This window comes from Phalacrocorax aristotelis, chromosome 2, assembly GCF_949628215.1.
Source record: "Phalacrocorax aristotelis chromosome 2, bGulAri2.1, whole genome shotgun sequence".
NCBI classification, from domain to species: Eukaryota; Metazoa; Chordata; class Aves; order Suliformes; family Phalacrocoracidae; genus Phalacrocorax; species Phalacrocorax aristotelis.
The window spans coordinates 10291944-10306591 of record NC_134277.1 but is presented as its reverse complement, the minus strand read 5'-3'; the positions used below and the strand labels follow the sequence as shown (position 1 = coordinate 10306591).

The following is a 14648-nucleotide window of genomic DNA, read 5'->3' as shown; positions in this document are numbered from 1 at the left end:
ATTTTATTAGACAAAGACTTAGTATTAAAATGTTGAAGAATTCATCAAATTCAATGACACCATTCTTTCTGCGTGGATCAGCTAACACCGAAGACCTGCTTATTTGTTTCCATTCAAGTAACATATCAGTATTATGAGGCTGGTGTAGTTTAGAAGGGGGAGGGAGGGAACCACACACACACACAAAAATCAGTTATTTGGAGACAATACTGCTGTCAAAAGGAAAAGGAGGCTCAATGCTTTAAGCCCAGGAACACAATATAGAAATTAATAAAAATTTCTGTTCTCTCCTTCAAACCAGACATACAAAGTGAGTCATTGCATGATGTCTTCCTCAATAGCTAGAAAGAGTAGTTCAAATTGTCCCTTTACAATGGATCATTTTCTGAGGAACTGAAAGCCAGCTTGCTTCAGGTACTATGGAAAGAGCACTCAGTGAGTCCCCTGACAACACCCCCAACATATCCCACCACAATAAATATCTAAGGGAAGTGGCTACTGTAATTTGGTTTCTAATAATGTCCATACAGTTTCTTAGGGGATGAAAGAGGGAAGTAAATAAATAGTTGCTCATAAACCTAGAGCTTCAAAGCAGTGGTTGAGGAAGGGAAAGTAGGAAGATAAAGAGTAAAAATCAGAGAAGCCTGTTTTGAGATGAGAAATTTGAACCTCATCAATCCTTGAGTCTATAATTCTGAGGGCCACCAAGCAAAACAAAACAAAATGTTTTTATAAATTTCATTAAAATACATTTGGGAAAGTTCACATAAGCTTTCCACTCGCAAAAACTTGATTTCTAATTTATTATGCCATAAAGACACATCCAACTTAAGAACTTAACCTAGACTGACCAGAGAAACACCAGATGAATTTCCTATTCAATGCCTATTTTATTGTTCTTGGAAACCCCAGTTCCTAAAGCAATTTCTCAGAATAAGCATATACTTGAAAGACTCTAATTACCTCTAGAGCATGGACCAAAATCAAAATTTTGATAGGCCAAAGGGTATTTTTCTCTCCGAAGTATCTAACAGTAAAAGTGCAAAGCATGGGGCCAAGCAGGAGAGAGTTTCAATTACAGAGAGGCACTGTTTCTTCATAACCGTAATGTAATGCTCAACTGAAAAGTAGATATGTTCTCCTTTTCTCTAGATACAGGTTTTATCCTAGAATACTAATTGTCAATTAGCGACCCATAATTGCAAAGGTTTTAAGTCTGAGGTCACTGCTAAGATTCTGCTACAGGCATTTTTTAAAAGCCATAACTGATTTTATTCTCGGAGGAGTCATCCATTTTGTGAGAATCCAATATATGCCACACACATACACACAATGATTTTCTGTATGTACACAGATATGAGTACATGACTCTGTGTCAGCTCTGCAGACAGAATTGAGCAACTGAATGGGGTATTTCAATATAAGGCAAAAAGTTTATGAAGCACAAAAAAGTCTTTTTGAATGCGTTGATAAGGACTCACTGATTATAAATTTGATTGATAATGCACCATTCTGAACTAACTGGTGAAATCCTAGTAACTTCATACTTAAACTTGGTCCGTAATTATACATCCAGGTTGGAAAGCAAAAATAGCACTATCTGTCCCCAGAAACAGAGGGGCCACTGCAGAACCTGTTTAATCTAGCAAGGGTCAAACACATCTATAAGGGGCAAACAGCAATGTTTTCTTGATTAGCATGAAAACTACATAGTTACACTTTTTGAATAATTTTTAAGACCAAAATTGTTTCTGCTTATATTAGACGAAAAAAAAAATGACAACATTAACATATTCACTTTAACTCCATATTACTAAATTTTATTTTCACATTGTCACATATGTTAATGTTTTAAAATCTGTATTTTTCCTTTCAATGCCTATTCCTCCTTTACATTATTCCAGATTGAATTATCCATGGTGGTAAGCTTGGATGTCAAACCAGCAAGATTTCCTAAAGCCTCACGTATCGGCCTCACAACTGCTTCTCATTGGTCTTCAATTACCAGGCGATTTTAAAGTACTTTAGGATGCATTCATGTATCATTGTTGCGATGTTACCCCCGCCAGAACTGAGGCACACACTGGGGAATTAACTGCTGAAGGTCATCCAAGAAACCAGGAGCAGAAGACAGTTATCCAGGACCAACCCACAGTAACAGATAAAGGACAAGGCAAAAATGCAATTTACTATCAAAATACCCGTCTCTTCTCAAAGACTAGATCAAATGAGGACCTAAATGAAAGGGAAAACTCTTTGCAACCAGTGCACCCTTAACTACCTTCTTTTGAGGTGACAATCACTTCTGGGAAGCATCTTAAAAGCAGTCAAACAGTTTGTCAATTCTAGTATACTGGAAGACTATATAGAACTTGAAACTGAAACAAAACATTCCTGAGCGAAGTACACCTGCAGCAGGACAAAGTACTTGGGCTGTAAAAGTTTACTACATCAAAGAAAAATCCGGTGTGCATGCAAATGCTTACAGCCTACTTTACCTCTCGTTTTCTCCTTTCTTCCTGAGTACGATGCAGGAGAGAAGCCTTTTCTTCCTATAAAGCACAAATAAAGACACAATTGCATTTTAATTCAAACACACCATTCAAATGTGTTCATGATATTTAATCTAGACCTCACTTTGGGGATTGTTCATAATATGTAATACATCGAACACTGGAGAAAAGTAAGTGTTAATAATTTTCCACTCATATAAATACATGTAACACAGCCCCCTCAAAAGCATAGTCACAGAGGGAAGCTATGTAAAAAGAAAAGGGACAGGCAAACAGCAGCAAACTGTACAGATCCCTGTCCAGGTTTGTGTTCTCAGCATCTCAATAATCTAGGCAATCATCATCCACTTAAAAATGGTGGAGCTGAAACACAATACAGTCCCAATCCTACCCGGTAGTCCCAAATGTTTATCGAGTGTTTTCCTTGCTTGGAGTGTACTTAAGTTATTGGCCCAGGTGTGTACAGCAAGTTGTGGCACATTCAAAGTAATCGCACATTGTTCCAAAGCCCCATGCTTTTGTCTAACTTGCAAAAAAGCATTAACCTCTTACATGTACTTATCCTTTTCCTGAAAACTTGTCCGGAAAAGATGTCAAAACAGACTTACATAACATAAATGGTAGGAATTTTTTCTTTTAAAATTTTGAACTCTTCACCCAAATTAAGGCTACAAACTGAAACTTTCAGAACAGCAATCTCTCCAATAGACAAAAAGAATACTAAAGTATTCATGAGGCCTCTAAAGAACACCACTATTACAATAGAAAGACTGCAGTAGCTTTTAAACCCCAATCTTAAATCAGGACACAAAGATTACAAAATATAAACACAGCTTTATGTGCAAGAATCTCTTACTGGATGTTTCTGTGTAATTTCCAAGAAAATACACAAAATAATTGCTTCTGGATGCCGAGTATTCAGCTCCCACTGCACACAGTAAGAGTTGAAAGTGTCCTGGCACCTTCCCAAATCCAGACTAAAACAGACAATAGATTTAAGGAAACTATTTTCTTTTTTCGCTTCTATGACACATAACTACTTCCTTTTTCTCCGCATGCCCTTATTACTCTAGAGAAGTTAAGAAATAAAATGCACTGAAACTGAAAATGCATTGTATCTGAATACATAAAAATAAATTTGAAGTTGGCATGCAAATGTTTATAAAATATTTAACAACATCTAAAACAGCTGCGCTGGAATATTTTCAATACTATATGCAGATACAAAACTGAGGGCAAAACTCTTCTGCATTTCTTTTTTGACAAAACAGAGGAAGCAAGATTCCCCTAGTTTATTTAGGATAGAAAATACTTTAATGCAGACCACCAAGATAGAATGAAAAAAGAAAAACATAGGTGCAAAAAGGGAATTTAAAATTGGGTATTTTGGATCATTTCCTGGAGCAAGCATAAAGGAAAAAAATCCCACAAGAAGGTTAACCATCTTTTCCTCTAAAGACAGTATTTATGGCCAAAGACACCACTAACTACAGCTATTGCCCTCTAAAGACAGGGGTTTTTTCAATGTGTTAAACACAGTATAAACAAATCATAACAAAATCCATACATAAGATGATGCATCTCCTCTCAAGCAACAGGAAAGACTCCAGTTCTGCTTGGTAACGTGAGGCAAGAGATTCTGATCTCACACACACAAAAAAGACAAAATGTACTAAATCAAGAAATAACCAACAGATGGCTTAAAGTTTCAGTACTTTAATAGATTACTTCTTTTTCAACAGCTGATACCCACTACATTAAAGACGACAGTAAAATGTTCCCATTTAGAAGTGATCAGAGTGACTTCTCTTCAGTGTGCTTGGAGAGTTTCATTCTCCTGGCAGTGCCATGCAGAGAGCATTTCTGCTTATAAGCAATGTTGCTGGATTTGTTCTTACACTGCTGTGCAGATTGAAGGACAAAGCAAAGGAACATACAGAAAAGGGAAGGCAAATTATTACATGTGAGTCGAGAAGAGTATGGTACAAAAAAAATACAAACACAGTAAATACAAGGGATTGGTAGATAAAGGAAAATAAGCGGCCAGAGGGCTTATCAGAAACAAATAATTTTAAGTATTTGGAGAGGGGGGAGAGATAACAGGGCAGCGTATCCTCACTTAGTGTATCACCAGCTTCGCCTTGAACAGGAATTGGGCCTCTTCGAAGCAAGCACTCTTCAAACCAATCCATTTTTTTAAAATGGCAAAACTAAGTATTTGGTCCATGACACATACTTGCCTTGAGTATTTATAAAGAAAAACACCAACTTGTTAAGGTATAAATTAAATACAATAGAGGAACTGTCTTGAGACAAAGAACAAAATACTCAGGTAAGTACATCTCACCTTTGAAAAATTATTATGGGTCAATTAATACTCTTGTTCTTGTCCACAAGACACAGGTAGATCAGAAACAAAGGAATGGAATCGTAACTATGACTAAAGAATGTATTTAAATTAAATGCAAGAAAAATATACCTCCTTCAGAGTTATTCAACCCAACTGGAATACTTTTTAATTTCTGAAGAGACAGTGTAACAGTAAACACACAATAAACCTGCTGTGGGGAAAGATATGAAAAGAGCTATTAGATAATGCTGTTTGCCTACAAGGGGCATTCTAAGAAAATTATTTCTTAAAGACAGCTAACTGCAGAGTCACCTCTCAAATCCTCCCTGCCTTGCCTCTTAATAAACAGCACAGTGAAAAAAGACCTGAACTCAATAGCTGTTGTTCTGTGGCTGGCTGTGAATGACAATGGTGTTAGGATAACTGATATACATTTGACAGCTCCCATCTGTACGGTCACGTGAGCACTCACAGCTACAGTCACTGCTCCACCACCTCTTCCTGCCCACCTATAGCCAGAGCTCACAGTACAAGATTGCCTGACGGTAACTTCCAAAGATCCCACCTTGCTTGTTCCTACTCCCCATCTTCCTTGCCTCATTTCTGTGATGGTCACGCTATCTTCTTTCTTCACCTGCCAGACAGGCAGATGTCAGGTATCGAGTCTACCTATCAAGGTAAGCAGTCAGACATTTTAGGGAGAATGAAGGATCAGCTTATCTTGACTCCTTCAGCCCAAACTCAAAAGGAGCTAATAGCCATTTACTGAATCAAATTCCTAACACCTTCTATGATGTAGTCTTTCCTCCAAAGCACAGACCAGGGAATACACTGTGCGTTTCATGCCACGGTTAGTGATTACTAGCAGCCCCCTTCCTGTCTGCTCCTTCCTCCAACAGAAGATGTTGGTAAAGACAGCCAACCTCAGGCTCTAACACACAATCTGCAGGACTGCAGGACCATAGAAAGCCCAATTTGAGAAGTTTTCTTCACCAAGTATGTGAAATATATGACACAAAGAAACAAGAAAGCAAACAAACGGTATGTGTCAGCAAAATGCAATGTGACATTACAGATGATGACTCAAAGAGTAAGAAAGGGGGTGGAAAGAGGTGAAAACAAGGAACCAAATAGAGGACAGTATACAGAAAGGAAAGCTGGTGACTACCATCAAAGAAATGTTAAGTAGTATTTGAAATGTTAAATTATACATCAGGATAAAACTATGTACCATACTATTTATCATTGCAGAGTTCAGTCGCACCACTACTGTAACAGACCAGTTCATGATAAATAGCCACATCCGACGGTGTAACAACGTCAATACCAGTGCTTCAAAAACTCCAGTTAAATACACAATGAAAAAAAAATATTTTAATTAGAACTGCTTTCTTGTCCTCATTTTTCTGAAATATACTATTTTGTTGCAAAAGTATGTTTACACAAGTCCTACCCTTTACAGAGACAAAGACTATGTATCTAGACAAAGACTGAATAACATCAACAATATACAAAAAGAATTGTCATTTGTGCTTCATTTTAAACACTTTGCACTGAAAGTGTTGATAAACTTTCAGCACTCTTGGCTCAAAATTCAGGTTCAGGAAAAAAGTATACATAACTGAATTTTTCCAAATACTTGTAGTATTTGTTGACTCTTAAAATCTGACATTGAACACCTCCGGACAGTCACATTAATCAAGCTATCTTAGCTCTACGCAAGTAAATTTACAACCTAACTATGATAGATGCAAAGGCAAAACTAATGAATTATTTTCAGGTACTGTCTAAACACCAAGCGCATTTTTAAAAACTACATGACAAAAAAATTAAATATTATTATTAAATGTTTGATATTTATTTGTAAACCACAGGGGTTTATTTTCTTTCTTTAGTTGCAAATGCTATTCTATTTAACATTACAACAGATAATGCAAAGTACAAGGCATAACTTTTAGGAAATTTTAATGGAAAAGCAAATACACATTTGATCTTTTAACTTTTAAGGACAGTTATAAAATCTTGAATGGTTTTCATCTACAAAACCCAGGAACTTTTGTCTTTTTTCTTTCCTTAAAATGAGGAATATGACTTTTCAGCTCAATTTAGCTTGAACCACATATACATCAGTAATAACTCCCGAAGCAAATTAAGTGACCTAAGCAATTTATAGAATAAAATTCCTTCCAACGCAAGTATTTAGTAAGTCCAACAAATAAAAAAGATTTTGTAGCATTTATTTGTACAGAACAAACACAGACACTAGGAGGCACCCCCCTCTAAACTGGGGAATGTCTTAACATGTTTCTAGTTAACAATGGTTCTAGTTCCCAGCATTACTTTAGGCAAGATAAACTCCAATTGGTTTTTCTGAATATTAAAATAAGTTAGCATTTTAGAAGACTCACAATGTCTTGAACTGAACCTCAACACCTCAAATTCCATTGGACACACACTTGAGCCAGACTGAGGAAAACATGTTCAGCAGCTTGAGAAATTCTGCTTTAAAACAGTTTGTGACTCTTCATATCTCTGATTATTAAGTTTATATGTAGAGAAGACCATCTTCCAGAAGCAGGTATTCTAAAGTACTTACAACATGCTGAGAAAGCAGCATTTGGCCAGGGAAAGCCTGGCCTACTGAAATCAATGTCACAGTGCTTGCTAGAAAACACCTCAGCATTTTAGCTCAAATTTTACTGCAGGAGGTAGGCAGTATCTGGAAGCACCTTTATCACGGTAGCTACAAAGCCACACACAGTGGCACCACGACTTGACTGGAGGCTCTAGAGGCCAAATGCAATGCAAACTGCTCTTAAATTTACTCTCAGTTTGTCTGTATTGTGATCTTCACGATGCATATTGTACACACCATTGTAGGTGAGTGACTTTTCATTTTCTCAGAAAAAAAGCAGGAAAAAAATGTATCTATAGAAGTAGGAACTTCAGGGTTGAATTTGATAAAATAGCACCTAACTGAAAATAACAGTGTAATCACTGCTGTCAGCTAACTACAACTCCAGCATTCGTAGCTTCCTTTCAAATGTGGAGGATTTTAAATGTCACCAAGAGGGAAAAAATCCACAAGAATCTAGCATACATTAATTATAAAGCCTCCTACTGACAGTCATTATTTTACAACATGATGGTCTCATCCTGTTTCCATGCTACAGATCTGAAATTCAAAGGGTATTTCAAGACTCAGGCTTTGACATTTCAATGTTCTGAACAACATACAGTTCTGACTCAGAATGAGGTATGTACTTGCAGAAGGATTTACCCCACGTGCCTTATGGGACAAAGGTCTTATGGAGCAAGGCAGTGCAATTCTTTTCCACCATTCAAAAATAAATTGTAAATTTGTAATTGTAGTCTAGAAATCTGTACTACAAATCCGTAGCATCATTTCATTCCCATTGTGACCTGGTGTAGGCTCAAATAAGATATAAGATGACAGTAATTCTTCCTTCCTGGATTACTAACAACTTTCCTTAATCAGTAAGAGAGAAACAAAACTATTTTTTAAATCTGTCCCATCATTGCCTAAATCCTACAGACATGTATCACCACAAGCAATCCCAACCAGTGCAGATCTCTCCATACACCAGCAATTTTACAGCCTACTATTTTTAAAGCATTAATTTTTATTCCATGAGAAGTTATTTCATGCATAGAATACAGAAAAAGAGCAAACAAAGTGCTTCTGGGGTTCCATCTCTGTACTTCAGCTGAGAGTGGGAAGGAAAAAATACAGGAATCTAATGCTTAATGTTATGCTATTAATTTAAGGAAGATAAAATATAAATAAACTTTGTAAATTGAAGACTGTTGATTATTAAAAATGTCCATATTAAAAGAAATTAAGGAGACTTTTTAAAATACAGATGAGTCATCACTATTTGTTCATTAGCAATCTGCCATGTCTTCCACAAAAACAAAACCAAAAGCCAAAAAGAAACTCAGTGAGGTTGGTTTCACTTTCACTTTCATGACAGTGCTAACCTCTCTATATTACAAACTGCTGAAAAGGAAGTTTTTTTAAAAAGACATCTCATATTGTATTACAATTTTAAAATACTCTATTTTAAACAGCCTTGGGATTTATAAAAGCATGCTTTAGATATAGAAGCGATACTGTAACTTTGACTTAATAATATTCTTTTAACAGTCTTCCTGTTAAAGGCTTACAGGATGTCAATAATACATTTCACAACCTGAACAAATAACGTGGAGCCACAGAGCCCCTTGTACATCTCTGCACAGGCACGGCGATCCCCCTGTATGGATGTACTAAAGGACTGGTACCTAGTATTTTTCTGAACGCTAATAAAATTAATAAAGGAATACTAGGCCTGACTATACCAAATCAAGCTCACGTTGTTAAACAGATTCTGCACGATACCACCAAGAGTCCAACTTCATGATTAAAATTAGCGAAAGCTGCCAGCTGCCACCAGAAGGCATGGTGACACTCCACCTTGAAGAAATATGTTCACTCTACAGGGCACAAAGGATATGGTGGCAATCACCCAGGTGAAGGACCATCTGTTTCAGTCCACTGCAAAGCTGGGTTAGTTCAGCTGGAACTGCACCCAAACCAACTCTTCAGATGCACCTCTTTTTTCCTGCCTAACACACCACAGAAATTCTGCAGCCAGAGCCTTTTAGGCAGCAATTACTGTCCTGTGCAAAAAGTCCATAAGTAATTCAAGACCTTCCTGTACTGAACTCCAATAACAGTATTCATTTTTGGAGGCTATTTTACTTCAGAAGTAAAAAAATACATTTTGCCAGCTGCAGTTAAAACTAAATCTGAAAATATCTTTTGAAGAGCCTCATAAAGCAGGGAACCATGTTTTAAAGGTGACAATAAACACCCTCAAAAATTTAAAAAGAAAAAACCAAACAACTCAAAACCCCACAAAAATTAACTTAGCTCATTTTAAGTAGAACATGGTATCTATACCCTCAAACACATATACAACTAATACAAATAGTCCAAATGGAACAGCAGATTTTTGAAATTAGATATGGAGGGAAAAGACCAAACACTGACAATATGACCTGTATTTTCACAGTTATGTACCATGCAAGATTAAAATGTTACAATAATATTCTGAAAGGATCAGTCACAGGGATAATCATTTCACGAACACTGTTTTAACATTTAACAAAAAAAAGTTATAATTGAAGACTACTTTTTTGGCAAAAGGTTTGGTTGAAGAGCCTCTCTACAGTGTCTGCAATTCAGACCATCATAGTGCATGTGAATGTAAGACACAGAGTGTAAAAACAGACCTGAAGCTCTCTGTTTTTATAATTCAAAAATGCCATAAAAGTTAGTGATGAGAAAGCACACTAGATTCAGTACCTTTCTAACTGCCATAATGCCACAAGTCCCCAGCTATATTGTTATCGTTGTGCCTATACTGATAGGACTTACTGAAGTCAACCCCTCGTGAGGCCTAACGAGACACTACAGACATTGGTGGTGATGTCAGACAGGGCATCAACACATGTGACCCACGACCAACATGGTTACTGTTTGCAGCTGCAATTACAGGAGTAAACCAACTCTCTTAATAGTCAGGTGTGGTGACGGTTTATTTTGGTGTAGTTGTATCCACTTCAGGAAGACGCTGCTAGCATCTTCAGCACTGACTATCTCCACAAACTGGAGTCCCTGCATTCATACTGGAGTGTTTTGCTAATGCATTTATAAAGGTGCAACATTTGGGAAACTCACCCAAATTGGGTAGAGAGTTATTCTTACCATTAAGCAACCTGCATACAGATTCCACCAGCATTTCCGAGTTGTGTTTTACTCCACCAAAGGAATCAAAATAGGCAGTACTATGCATCCAGCTAACTAACAGAGCTTCGCAGAGGTGGAGGGTTGGAACTATACACTGTACCTTTCTAAAATTATACAGATTTGTAAGGGCAAGGGGGTTTGTCAAAGAGCAAAATTTTTTTTTCTCATGTGCACAAAAAGCTGAATTTTACAATTCAGCCTTCTGTAAAACTGAAGCCTATAGATATGAGAAATGTGATCACAAGGAGCCTGTGACATTGCTTGTGCAACCCCCGTAAACATTTGTCACACCAATCTCTGCTGTAGGGTGTTTACATAGAAGTTCAGGTAAACTGCATTTTTAGAATTAATTCTTAGTACTGTTAAATAAATTATTTCATTAGTACCGTACATAGTTTCTGAAAATAAGCAGCTATTTCAAGGGCATTCTACAATGTCCAAAGCCCCCACTGATTTGCACTGATGCAGCACAAGCACTTCAGTGTACCAGTGTAAAACAGTGAAATCTGCAGACCAGTCAGCACGAATCTGACCATGAAATACAATCTTTGCATTGGGCATCAATTTCAGTTTCTAATTCCTTCACCTTTTAATATTTGCCCTTGGAAATTTAGCCCTGTATAACATTAATCAATTCGTCCCATATAATTAAAATAGATAGAATTCTGCTGAATTTTCACAAAGAAATCAGTAGGTGTAAAAGAAAATATTATGCCGGTTGTTTACTTCTACAGAAGTTAAACATGTTCTGCAAGTAACACTATTAGCAAGTCAGTGCCAAAAGTTGCAAAGTACCTAAAGTGTTCAAGGACCAGGGCATATTCTGCCAATTCCTGCTTCAACTGGGGAGTATTTATTGTATTTTTGACTCATGTAATGCCACTGTATGTAAGCTGATGAACAGAAACGCCTTCAGATAAGCAGAAGACAGGTCACATGAAAAGCTGCACGATTTAAATGCAGTTCTGTTACACATTCTCTTTCATAAATTATGTAAGGGAATACACTAAAACGCAAACTTCACTGTGATTTTAATATCACATAGTGCAGTATTTTAGCTCAGTTTCTTAAGTATACTGCCAACCCTTAAAAGTTTCAGAGAACCAAACTTGCTTACAGTGCACAATAACAAAACTTATTTTGCCCGTTAAGATTTAAAAATACTAATGAAAACATTCGGCAGCTTCCCACACAATCACGTCCAATGATAACACGAGGAATAAGTATTTGATCAGTGAGTCAAAGTGGCCCTTACAAATCAGGCTACTTCTAAGAACACTTCGTCCTTTCTCTTGTGACATATGACCACCCTGGCCAATCAGCGAGACCTAAATAAACCGTTTCACTTCTTTCCCATCAATAAATACAAGGAGATTCAGCAGTCTGGTACAGCAGACAATTAACTGCTGCTCACCCTGCACGCGACAAATTGACTGAACGTAAACTTGACAGAGAAAAGCTAAACGTGTGACCCGACAACCCTCACTCAGGAGGATGAAGGCTCCCCCAGATATTTGCACTGATCTCGAGCTGTGTGAGGCTGCTCCCCCACGCAAGACCCTCCTTTTGGAGAGAGATGACGGGCGGTCGCCGAGCCCTTCCCTCCTGCACCCCGGGAGCCCCGGAGACGAACGGCTCGGGAGGTGTCACCGGCCCCAGCAAACCGCACTGCTTGCGGGGCAGACGAGCTAAGGAGACACTTCCTCGCTTCCCACAATTCTCACTACACTACGAGACTGCGAGGGGGTGTGTGGCCCGATTAAAAAACAAAAAACAAAACAAAAAAAAACACCAAACAACCAAAACCAACCACAAACACAGAGCCAGGGAGATCAGAGATAAACACATCATCAGGAGGGGACGATTTCTCTCTCTCTGCTAAACCTTAGTCATAGCTACCCCCATTTTTGAAGGCCCAACGGTAAAAACAACGATAATGCACGGAGGCAAGGCAGGCTGGGGGCGAGGGAAGCAGACACAACCGCGGAGACAGATCGGCGCCGTTCCTTACCTTCCTACTCGCTCCTCCGAGAGACACCTTGGGCCTTGTTTTGAAATCCCCTTCAAAGCTAAACATGTTTACAGCTTATCCCATCTAGAGCGGGGTCCGGCCCCCCGAGCTGACCCCGCAAAGGGGGCGGTCGGCAGGGGTGAGCGGAAGGGCCGCCGCCGGCCCCGGGGAGGGAGGCACGAGCCCCCCGGGGAGGCACGAACCTGCCGGGCTGGCACCCCGCAGCCCCCCCGCCCGCCACCGAGCGCCGCCCGCGGGGCTGCTCCCCTCACGCCGGCCCGGCTTAACACCCCCCCCCCCCCCAACGCCGCCGCCGCCTTCCCCGCCCCGCGGCCTTCGTTTCCCCGGACCCCCCCTTTCTGACCGGCGGCAGCGGCTGAGTGTAGTGGGAGGGAGGAGGAGGAGGAGGAGGAGGAGGAGGAGGAGGAGGAGGAGGAGGAGGAGGAGGGAGGGAGCGAGCGAGCGAGCGAGCGAGCGAGCGAGCGGAGGAGGGGGCTGGCGGGGCTGCTTCACTTGCACTGGGGGAGCAGCCGGCTGTGGAGAGAAGATGGCCGCCGCCCGCAGCCTCCCCAGCGCGCTCCCGACAGCAGGGCGCGCGCGCCGCCCGCAGCCACTGGGGCCGCACCGCCCCTCGGTCCCCGCGGGGCCGCGCCTTGGTCCGTGGCGGTCCCAGCACCGGGGCGGGGGTCGCAGCCGCCGCCTCTCTCCGGCCGCTCTCGCCACCGGGCCCCGCAGCCGGCCAGCCCCGCTGAACCTGGGTCCTCAGCCCCTCCTGGGCGTGCTTCCGCGCTTCCCGGGCCTAGCAATCGGCTTGTCCCCCGCCCCTCGGAGCCGGCTGTCTCGTAGCCGTGCCCGAAGCCCCGTTTGTCCCAACTACGGTTGTTTCAGCTAAAAACTTCATTCCCATTTTAAATATGAGCTTCTCGTGGGCGTACGGGAGAGTTTGGAGCTGGACTTGCAACTGCGGTGCGGCCTCGGCCTCAGACGGGCAGCACTGGAGACGGGGCCTGAGCTGAGGGTCCCACCTGCCTTGGCGTGGGGTGGGCTGTGCAACATGCATTTTATGTGTGTATACATATATATGTATATCTATCTCCTTTTTGTAGGGTAAGACATTACCTACTGCAGAGACTTCGTGACCAGTGTGAAGACCAGACGCTGAACACCCAAGGACAGGTTCTTGAGCTTACACAGATGTGAAAATCCACCTGAGAAAGTTCCTGGTGCGAGGTGGGCCTGCACAGGACCAGCGCCTCAGTGAAGAACGGAAAGAGAAAAGGGCTGTAACATAAAAGCAACAGACCTGAGTGGTGAAAATACACCTGAGGCTCCTTTAGTTTATATTTTTTAGTCTGTTCCCCATTTTTCAGTGCTGTGTTTGCATCCTTCCAGACAGAGGTGATATGGACAACAGCAATAACAAAAAGCAGTTACTCAGTCTGCAGCTATGAGGTGCTAAATAAATATATGTGGCCAAATCCAGCTTTCATTTCCTTCAGTGGAAATTTGATGGACCCCTTACTCACGAATTCTCACATCAGTGTATCACAACAAACAAATGGCAAGGATCCACCTCAGGAGACGATGTATGCACTTTGCAGCTGTTCACACTGAGACCACAATGCTCTTCAACTATCGCCAAGCTGATTGACAAATGAAATATTTCTTGAGATTTCTTTGGATTTAGAGGATTCAGAAGAGTCTAAATTTTAAAATCTCAGACTTTTCAGCGTTTTCATAAGGGAACAAGTGCTTGGCAAGAGTGAACATTAGCCCCACATTTCCCGAGATAACATCGTTTCAGTGTAAGCAGCCCCAGCTTCCTATAAATACTGTTTACAAGTGCAGTTGAGGTTTAGGGCATTGTGAAATACCATGTCAAGTGTTCATTTATAGTTTCAACACGTTGCATTGCTGATGTAATACCACAACGCTCTATATGGGAGTGGTAGCAAGTTT

The 14648-nt window shown here is 40.4% G+C and overlaps 1 protein-coding gene across 3 annotated transcripts in view; it reads right to left on the bottom strand.

Moving 5' to 3' along the window:
• UBE3C (ubiquitin protein ligase E3C) overlaps positions 1-12920 on the bottom strand; it is a 76798-nt gene extending 63878 nt beyond the window's left edge. For 2 of the 3 annotated variants that reach the window (XM_075082374.1, XM_075082375.1), the window contains exons 1-2: positions 12690-12920; positions 2499-2552 (exon numbers count right to left, since the gene is read on the bottom strand). In XM_075082374.1, the coding sequence (XP_074938475.1) occupies positions 2499-2552; positions 12690-12755 (120 nt within the window). In that variant the 5' untranslated portion in view covers positions 12756-12920. Of the gene's footprint in view, positions 1-2498; positions 2553-4266; positions 4420-12689 lie in introns of those variants that run through there. The other variant, XM_075082376.1, reaches the window with a different exon arrangement.
• Between the last annotated feature and the right edge of the window lie 1728 nt (positions 12921-14648).